Source organism: Plectropomus leopardus, chromosome 21 (genome assembly GCF_026936395.1).
Source record: "Plectropomus leopardus strain MGB_pleo_1.0 chromosome 21, ASM2693639v1, whole genome shotgun sequence".
Taxonomy (NCBI): domain Eukaryota; kingdom Metazoa; phylum Chordata; class Actinopteri; order Perciformes; family Serranidae; genus Plectropomus; species Plectropomus leopardus.
In genome coordinates, this window is record NC_142196.1 from 9186998 (window position 1) to 9197607 (window position 10610).

General features: G+C 39.6%; 1 protein-coding gene across 2 annotated transcripts; it reads left to right on the forward strand.

Annotated features, from left to right (window-relative positions):
- Positions 1–2741: 2741 nt before the first annotated feature.
- Positions 2742–9004, forward strand: LOC121960760 (crystallin J1A-like). Of its 2 annotated transcripts, none has more exons than XM_042510611.2 (10): positions 2742–2853; positions 3320–3386; positions 4115–4294; positions 5324–5422; positions 5972–6064; positions 6153–6309; positions 6413–6528; positions 7647–7724; positions 8128–8267; positions 8610–9004. In XM_042510611.2, exons 2-10 carry the CDS (start codon positions 3320–3322, stop codon positions 8712–8714), a joined length of 1035 nt encoding a protein of 344 aa, XP_042366545.2. In that variant the 5' UTR covers positions 2742–2853; the 3' UTR covers positions 8715–9004. The 2 variants fall into 2 exon arrangements, with proteins under 2 accessions (XP_042366545.2, XP_042366546.2); XM_042510612.2 differs by having other exon boundaries at positions 2774–2853; positions 3317–3386.
- The last annotated feature ends 1606 nt before the right edge of the window (positions 9005–10610 follow it).

The following is a 10610-nucleotide window of genomic DNA, read 5'->3' on the forward strand; positions in this document are numbered from 1 at the left end:
CTACCCTCATTTGTTGCCAGATCGTCTTTACCTTTGAGTAAGAGTCCCAGCATTTTCCTCATGTTTCTTGTGAGTTTGGTTAGACTGTTTTTTGCCTTTTGACTGCCAATTTTGCCTGTCATTTTGGATACTTTGGCTTGTCTGACTCATCACCTGTGTACCGACCTGAGCCTGGTCAAAGACCCCAAACTTTTATCCACATCTGAGTCTGCTTTGTGAGTCCTTTTCTAGTTTGTGCACGTTTACACTTAAGTTAGGTCATTAGTTCATGTGCAAGCCTCACTAAAACAAAGGTGATGAATGCTGGCAATCTGCTGTCATTGGTTAAATGACTGAAGTCAAAGGATCTTCCAGCAGGTTGACATTTTGGGGTGTTAGTGTAATGTTTCAAAACCTATGGAATAGATCCCCATGGCATTTTGTACTGACATACATGGTGACCAAAGGATCATTCCTCATTACTTTGACGAACCCATTATTAACATTTCATTTATCTGGTGGATTAACTTCAAGTTCTGTAAAGATGCATGGTCCCCAGTGGAGGGAGACAAACAAGTTTCGTGATCCGCTGACTTTTCATCAAATGCTGCAGTTCAAAATTTACATTTTTCCAGTAATTTGGTTTTGACCAAATACCTTAAAAACTAATTACGTCCTTTGTGTTTAGCGCTAATTAGCAAATGTTAGAATGCTAAATGATGAACATTGAAAACATTATACCTGATTAGCATCAGCATGTCATATTTATTATTCTGAGCATACTAATATTGGTATTTAGACTAAAGCACTGTTAAAGTCTCAGAGCTGATATGGCTGTACTCTCAGTCTTGTTTTATTAACAATGAGGTACATAAAATGTGACAGTGCAGGCCATGTGGTGACCGACAGCATTGTGACCAGGTCAACATACATACATGCCCTCCATGTCACACTTTGTCACTTTGCAAGTTTTGGCATCAAATAAGGGGATGGTATCCCTCCCACTGTCCTGCCAGATTATCATAGCCACCAAAGCTTAGTGGCCCCCTGAACATGCGGGCACTGTCACATTGTCTGAACTCCATCAATATCTTCTTGCAGATTTTGCCAGGCTGTAATTTACAGAGCTTCATCCAGCTCATTGTGTCATTTGATCCAGTGACAGTGGCTGATCTATTTGTGCAGCTCTTTTATTCCCTCTGTGAAGGGCATGTTATCTTCCGGCCAGAAAAAGCAAATGCTCTCCATTTCCTTGTAAAGATCCCAACTCTAACGGATTTACAGTACATGCACTCAAATGTTATGTGTGTTTTACATATCAAGTTTAAGCATAAATACCTTCAGTTTCCTGAATGACATATACAACCATAACGAAGTGGTAACACTGTGGGAGACCGTAGCAGCTTGTCTGCGTTGTTTTCTAGCTGCTATTGATTACCTGACCCTACCCTTAGCACTCTATTTCACCGGTTTAGGAGGCCAGAAGAGAAATCAATGGCCTGGGATACCCATGAGAGGCCGGGGATAAGTGGAGCCTGGCCAGGCCTTGCAGGGTTTCATCAGAGTTGGAACAGGGGGATCAAATGGGGAGCTGCCAGAATGGACGCAATGGAGTGGAAGATATACAGAGAGAGCTTGACAAATTAAAATGACAAAGAGAGTCTTTGAAAGCTATTTCAGCACATAGTTGTTTGCCCTCTGGTGTTGCAGTAGAGTTCGTCAAGTGCAAATTAACTGATAAATGAAGTGTTTAACCTTTGAGGAATTTCAAGAAAATATTCATGGTTTTATTAAAACTGTCTTGAGTTTAGAGACAGGGTCAGACAAAGAAATGCTCCATATGGCTGCAGCCCCAAGCTCAGTGGGTGAGGGGAGTGACCCCCATTGTTATTTAGGTAGAGGGCCTCAAAAATCCAGCAAAACAGAGCTGTTGCCTCCAGTATAGCAAAATGCAACACAAGCTGAGTTAGATCAACTGAGTTGCAAGTTAGATTTGTTTTGTCTTACTCTTAAAGTTTAACTTTTATTTTTGGTCCACATTAAAATATGTTGACAAGTATTAGATTATCATGACATTTTGTACATAAATCATGGTCCCCAGATGATGAATCCTAATTACTATGATGGTCCTCTGAGTTTTAATCTAGCTACACCAGCAGGCCAAATCTTTATTAAACTAAGTGAAAAAACTTGACATAGACTATACTAGATATCAGCACGTTAACATTGGCATACTAGCTCAAACCACTGTTGTGCCTCAGCGCAGTCTTGGAGCCAAAGCGTGACAGAAGACTCTTGCTACTGTTATAAATAAGGATTATAAATAAATTCTGTGCAAATAACAATCATGCAAACTATCTATAACAGCCACTGTTACATAAATACTATAAGTTTCTAAAGTAAGAACAACCCAAACAGTGAGCCTAAAACACAACAGTATAAAAATACCTGCCTGAGCTGCATACACAGAAGTGGAACAGCATCTGATAAATAAATCATTGAAAGGTTTTCTCTCCAGACGACTTCCAAACATGACGCTGCTTTCCAAATGTTAGAGACAAAATGTTAAAAATATCTCATGATTAGAATAAAGAACAACTAATTAACCATCATATACTACACATAATCTACCCTCCACATTCTTTTGTGAGACAAGTTTGAACATCACTGTACATAATAATATTAGTTCAGTTTTTAAACCTCTATTTTATCAGTTTGGCCTCTGTCCAGTACAACAGTCTTTCTTGGGTTGCCATTGGTGTATGCTTATCACTGGACTGATGGTATCCTCCCCTCGTCTGAAAACTGACAACTGACATTGACGTTTTGCAACACTTCAAGTGGTATGCCAAGAGGTGAAGACAAGGCACTAAGGTAATGATAAATGAGTCTATATTTGTAATTGACATAAAATATAGTTTATTTTGATGCACCATATTGTTTCAAGGACTTCTGAGGTATTACATGAAATGATACATTGCCATAGCATATTACTTAATATCTGAACCAACTGTGCTCTCTCAGTGGTTTCATAAGTCTTGGATGCATAAGAACAATCTTTTGACCAGATGTTATGTAATCAAATACAGTTAATGCTGTGTTGTATATGGTAACTTACTTTTTCTACAAAAAAGGGTTTTGAATTAAAACTCTGCATGCAAAAGTATTTTAGTTCCTGCCTTCATATGAACATTTCCAACAACAATAGTGAGCTGTAATTCTATTTCAGTAATTAAGATCACAGGCATTCATGTCAGGCAATCATTTTAAAGGTTATATTTTAATATAAGATGAAACTCACATTATTTCTTATGTTTATTTTTGTATAAATTATAAGCAGATGGCCTTGACTTTGGCAGACCGAGCCATTGGGGCCATTATTGGGGCAGCAGTGGCAGATGCAGCAGGTAAGATAAACTGTGTGTTATGGTGCTGGGACTGAGTTAATTACATCAGCACGGCTTTCCATATTATAAACCAAATCTGCTTCCTTCCCTTGCCATATCTCAATAATTCATACTCCTGCTGTATGTTATGGGGCTTTTATGGAGCTTCTACTGTTTCATGTTACATACATGTTTATTTATCACATTGCAAATGTGATAGGGTTTATATGTAACGTTTGTTATTTGTCATTTGTGGTTAAATATTGTTAAAAGCTTTCTAGGGCTTGTTGGGTTTGACATGAAATTTTAAACACTGTTTTCTTATGTGTTGCACTGAAGCATTATCAGTAGCATTGTCCATAAACAACATCTGTGCATGCTGATAAAGTACATGGGCTGTTCCTTAACATGTGTAGTCAACTTGACTTCACACACAATGTTATGAAAGCACATAGTTTCTGCAATATTGCACTGCTAAACTTAAACTCACCAAAGTTATCGTTTATTTTTACTGTTACATGTCATTGTAAATAATAAAAGGGTGGGTCCTAAATGTTGGTTCCTGTTTGATCCTCTTAGTCCAGTACAACTAACAACTATTTCCCTTTCCATGCTATCTGTTATTGACACACTGTATATACAGTATGTCGAGTTAAAAACAGAACTATTGAATGTTCCACTATTTTTCTACCTCTTTCCTATGTGTGTGTGTGTGTGTGTGTGTGTGTGTGTGTTATCCACCCATACAGCCCAGCCCATGCATTGGATCTACAATCCAGACCGGCTCAAAGAAGTTCTGTCTGATCTGGAGCCCTGTCCTGAATTTAGGCCTCAGTCAGCAAATCCTTTCTACCGCAGGTTGACTGGCGAGCAGACCTGCTATGGAGACCAGGCATATGTCCTTCTGGAGTCACTGAGCCAGTGCGGAGGTAATGGAATTAATTCAAACAGGCAGCAATTGTGGGTCATATGTCAGTGTGACATTCTCAGTGCCTGCCAGTTTGTTACAGTAACATTGTTGGATTGTTACCCAGATTGTCATATGTCATCATCAAAGTTGTCCCTATCTAGACTCTGAAACTGGTAAAATTAAGAATATATTTCTCAAAAATCCTGTGTCACCTATGATGCAAAATGGATGACTCTCCATAGATTTTCATTTTTTTTCTTTACTGATAATTTTAAAAACCACTGCGTTAAATATGAAATAGCAGCCAGAAAATGTTCATTTTGCTGGGCATAAAGACTGGAAATGGCTAGCCAAACTGAAGTTTAAAAAGGAAAAGTTGTGGTTTGAAGGGCTGTTACTATTTTTTATAGCGCTGACTTCCCGGGTTATTTGGGGTTACATTCTGAAGACAAAACTTCAGAAAGTCCTGAAACCCAACCAAGAAACGGTCCAGCACATAAATACACTTAAAGGTCCAGTATGTAGGATTTAGCAACATCTAGTGATGAGGGTTGCAGATTGCAACCAAAGTGAAACTTTTCCCCTGTGCCAAGCATGTAGATGCCCTTAAATCCTCACTGGACCTTTACACTGAAAGACAATATGTGTTAACTGTTTAAAGGTCCTGGTTAAAAGATTTTGTTGCTTTTCAGTTTTCAGTTTCCTCTTTTCCAGTTTCTATGCTAAGCTAGGCCAATTGTCTTATCTAATGTTCAAATATAGAAGTGGTATTATTCTTCTTATCTAACAGCTGGCAAGGAAGCAAATACATTTGGTGATTTTTTATGCATCACTGTGTACATTGTCTGTTTCAATATATGGAGTTATAATATGTCTTTGATTTTGTCAAGGTAAAATTCATTTGCTACTTTCATGTTTTTATAGAGGGGATAATGTGCATGTATCTAAATATTAATGTGTCCCCTGTATCCTCCACAAAATCTAATCCTATTTTTAAAGCTAACATGAATGTTTTTTTAAGGATACAGTGTGTGTCATGTATTTGCAGATGTTAATGTGGAAGACTTGACCAAGCGCATCTACAAATTCTTTGGCCCAGGAACAGTGTACGACCTGCCCCTCAATGATCCTTACAGGAAGAAAGGAGGTACCTGTTCTGCTTTTATGTAACTGTCAATACTGAAATATATCAATCATCAGCTTAACAGTCCTAAAAGGCTGTGAGAACCTCTGTTACTGTCTGATAACATTTTACATAATGTTTTTCCTACCAGCTAATGGGGAATTCCCTCTCTATGAAAATATTCCATACAGTCAGACCTTTCTGTTCTTGGTTGGTATCCAGAGCTTTGGATATTCTGTGCTTTTTTTACTGTCAGGATATCATATAAATGCAGTGCTGCTGCAAATCACCACCACAGCACAGGGCGCTTTCGGGTACAGTAAACTCCAGACAGCTTTATGTCTTAGAATAATATAAGAAGAGCTGTGTCATCATCATTGGCAGAGATAGCCATGACTGAGCAGACAAAGAAAAGAGCTCCACCTACAGAAACTGAAACTGCATCAACATAAAGGAAATGTTTCTTTTCCTCTCTCACTTGTTTTGTCTCTTAGCCATACTTCTATCTTCACCACAGGTATTCTATGATGTAATTTTAGAGCTGTCATTAAAAGGGTTTATTGCATTTGTTAGGTCCCAAAGCCATCCTCCCTATAGCTGGCCCATGGAGAAATGGGAGTCTGAAAGCTTTCTTCAGAAATGTGGATGCCGGCAAAGAAGAAACTGGTAAAGATCACAGATCATATGAACATTAAGGTTTTCTCCCCATGCTTATTTGTTGGTTGTAATCTCTGTATACATTTGTGTTTTTGAGGCTGTGATGTGGACTGTCAGATGGACGGTGTCACTAAACTGGCTCCAGTGGTGGCAATGTACGCTGGGCGACCTGAGATGCTTGAGAAAGTGGAGAAAGCCATACGGGTGACCCAGAACAATGACATGTGTGTTGCTGTGACACTGGCTGCAGCGAGGTAAGAGACAGTTCTGCTGAAGGTCAAACCCATTTGATCAAACAGTAGTCATGAGAGGAGTGAAGGGAGGCGTAATCTTTGTTTGTCTGTCTAACTTTGTCAGGTTTGTGGAGCATTTCATTCTGAACGGTCCAGATCCCAATGCCTTGGATGCAGTTCTGGCTCAGCTGAGTGACCCGAAGAGACAAAACCCCCAGGAGCTGGACCTGGCTGTCATTGGTGAGGCTCCGTGTGTCCTCTGTCCTCTTGAGATTTAAAGGAGTAAATCATTTTTTTTAATGATTCACTGTCTAATTGCTTAAATGTGACGAGTACTAAGATAACTGTCTGCTAAAGCACCACTGTGTAGGATTTAGTCGCATCTAGCGGTGAGATTGCAGATTGCAACCAACTGAATACCCCTCACCCCTCCCTTTCCAGGCCACGTCCCAAGGATGTGCGCTGGGCTTTGAGGCCAATTTTCAATTGGCCATATATGTAATTAAACTTTTTGACTGATGAAAAAGACATGTTAGTAGTAATCTTTAAAGAACAGAGCCAGGGTAGCTGTTTCCCATTCCTTCATGTCTTTATGTTGAGTTAAGCTAACATGTGTCTGGGTCTAGCTTCACATCTTATTAAGTGGAGAGATGTTATGCAATCAACCTTTTCATCTAACTCTCTGCAGGGAAGCAATTAAGTGTTTTTGAAATTTGGAACTAACTTTCAGCATGATAAGCTTAAAAAAATGAGAGTAAAAGTTAGAATAAGCTAAATGACTTCTGGCTCAGCAATGTGACTGAGTCGTGTGGGTCTTCTGGGCCATCTAATTCTCTCGGCATGAGGGTGAATGCCCAAAATGTTGGACTATTTAAATGTAATTTCTGTGTGCAAGGCATTTGTACCAGCCCTGCTAGCAACCTATATACTGTATTTTACAATGTATTGTAACAGGATGGGTTTAAATCTGCTGTATTGTTTGATTGTTTAGTAATGGGAAGATTTTTAGTATACAGCAGGAACTGTTTTTATTTTTTGCTCTTCCCTCATCCTTCCTCAAAATAAGAAGAGGCAGTGACAGGCAAACCAGAAGGCAAAAACAAACCAGAATGCAGAAACAAACAGGTCTTAAGGGAAATGTGGTCAACACTTTAAGAAACTCAAAATGCTACATGTAAGGACATGATCATTTTTACCGAAATAGTGTCTTTCAAAATCAAAACATAATGTTACAACAGAGATGTATAACATATCCTACATACTGTGTGTTATGACAATAGGCAGCCACAGCAAAAAAGGGTTACAATGTTTAAACACTAAACAATGTTTTCATCTCTCTTCTTCTGTTGCTGCTAAAGCGCATATTCACCAGGTGAAGGACAACCTAGCCAAGACATCCCAACAGCTCATACCTGCTGTGTTCACAAACACATGAGGTAAGCCAGTCGGTGGCAGCAGGATCCAGGTCTGTTGACTTGGCATAGCTCGCGTACCTCCCTGTCAGTATATCCGTTAGTTGGATCCTCCAGCCTTTGATCTCCTGACTAATGGTCTCCCTCCTCCTTCCTTTTCATTTTCCCTGTCCCGCTGAGCTGAGTGTCTCAGGTTTTACAGGGCTAAAAGGTTGAGATGCTTAATATACGTGTGACGCTCTGCAGGCCTGGTCTGTTCAAGTAATGATACTGCAAAAGTAAATCAAATAATGCATAGGGAATAACTTAAGTAACTTGGGGGCAATATAAGGACATTTACAAAGAATTGATCTTATATTTGATATCTGATCTGTTATTGCATCATTTATCATGTAGCCACCTGCACTAAATCTGGGTATGTGTCTAGGTTTGCCTGGTGCGTTCCAGGGAGCGCTTCATGGAGTCCTGAAGCTGAAACAGCTGGATGAAGCAGTCAGGGACACCATGCGCTGTGGGGGATGCACCGCCAGCCGAGCCTCCTTCATAGGAGCCTGTTTTGGGGCGCAGGTACTGGAGGAATGTTGCCTCATATACCAATCATTAGTCAGTGATACACTTTAAAATTTGTAGTGGTGGAAATCAGTGCTTCAGTATCTGATGCGAACATCACTGACAAAGTGGCAGTATTTGAGGAGTTGGGAATTAGAAGGGGCTGGTCATATTTTGTTCTACCTTGGATGGGGATTTTTGAAAAATAGCACTTTAGAGGACTAGTACTGTGAACCTTGAACCTGAAATTAAAATCCACCCATGATCTCAGATATATAATTTAGCATATTGTTGTTGTCTGTAATTGTGGAAGCTTTCTGTAGCTTTGATGCTTTCAGCTGTCGTTTTGATGTGTTTCAGACTGGTCTCCAGGGAATCCCAGAGTCTTGGAGGAAAAGGACACTCCGATACCCTCTGCTGCTTGAGCTGGCTGAAAATGTGGTCCAAAAAAGTCAGCAATTGTAGTTCAGCTTTGCTTTTGCCTATCAAGTATTTATGGGATGTGGATAATCAAAGCTACTTTAGAGGACTTTCACAAGTTGCAGATGTGCTTTGACACGACAATCCATGACAGTCTCATTCTAAAGTCTTGAACTGAATGAAACTCGAAGCCATGTGCTCTGTCAAAGTTGCATCACGTATGACTGTGAAAGTCTGTGTTAGGAATTTATCTTTTGTGTTGAGGACATGAAATATATTATCCTCAAAGGCTGCATTGTAAACAACGTCAAAATAAAGAACCTCTCTGTCACCAACATATCTGTATTGTTCCATTAGTTCTTCGCCCTGAAGTGGATAGTTGGGATTTCATAATCTCAGAAACATGGGTGGATTATTAAATGGTCTCACTGGGCACAGGCACAGGGGCCAGAATTAATTGTCAAGGGGCTCCCTGGTCTTCACTTGTAAAATATCAGTCAGGTTTACATGTACCAACCGAGAAAAGACACAAAATGACCGCAGAGATGCAACAACATATAAAATCATCACAAAACGGGCGAAACAACCACAAAGAGGCAAAAAAGAGACACAGTTATCTCAAAGGGACATAACATTACTTCAATAAGACACAAAATCACATTAAAGCAACCCAAACGTCAACAAAAATGCACAAAACGACAAAAGAAACAAAATGACACAACAAACAACAATATCACTTCAAAGAGAAACAAACGAATACAAAAAACAAAACAACCACAAGGACACACAAAAAAACTAAACAGAGACACAAAATGACAAAAAAGACACAATATTACTCAAACAGACACAAAACAACCACAAGGAGAAACAAAACAACTACAAAAAGACACAGAAGAACAAAACAGATACAATATTACTTCAGGGAGACACAACTGACTACAAGAAGACACACAAAACAATATCACTGCAAAGATACACAAAACAACCACAAGGAGAAACAAAATGACTGAAAACAGACACAAAATAACAAAAAAGACACAACGTTACTTCAAAGAGACACAAACGACTCCAAAAAGACACAAAACTAGCCAAGGAGACACAAAAAAGCAGAGACAAAAGGACAATAGAACCCCACAATAGTACTTCAAAGAGACCAAAAACAACTAAAAAGTCCATGTGCTTGCTCCTGGGTAAGAGGGGTGGAGGGGCCCTTTGCTTATCTGTGCTCCGGGGGCCCACTGTCTCATAATCCACCCATGTTCAGGAAGCATGATTAGCCTTGATGAGAAAGTCATTTTGCTGAAGTTAAGTTTCGCCAGGTTTTCATTTTCTTGTCTTGCCCTTGAGTGCTTTCTGTTATTGTGAAGTGAAAGAGCAGATACACACAGATTTACTACTGGAACAACCAGACTGCAGCCGATTCCTCCCTCAGAGGAGCTGTTCTGCCGTCCTGAAAGTGCTGACTTCCATATTCGCGTGTTTAAAGCACCCGCCCCAACTACTCTGAATGTTAGCCAAGCATAAAGCGAGGCCAAAGCCTTAATTTCTTTGACATAGTGTGGTTATAAAAAAATGCAGTGTGTAGGCTACAGTTGGAGTGCTTTCGTTGTTTTATAGCTTATGTACAAAAATGATAAAGTATGAGCCTTTTTCAAATTGGAAACATTTAAAGGTTGACGCTGTAAATCAATACCTTTATGTAAACTGGTATTACATGACATCTTGGCAGTACAATAAGAAACTACTGTATGTGTGTGATGGGAAAAGCCCATGGCATTTTCAGTTAAACACAGCATAGGAACAAATGTGTGGATGAAGAAATCTTCGAGCCACTGTTTAGTGGAGTAGAAAGGTTGTAGCTGACGGTGCATTGGTAGCCTACAGAGGGGAAGTCATTTGATTTCTCCCTCTGCCTGACTTCCTCCCACACAGCAGGTAGCA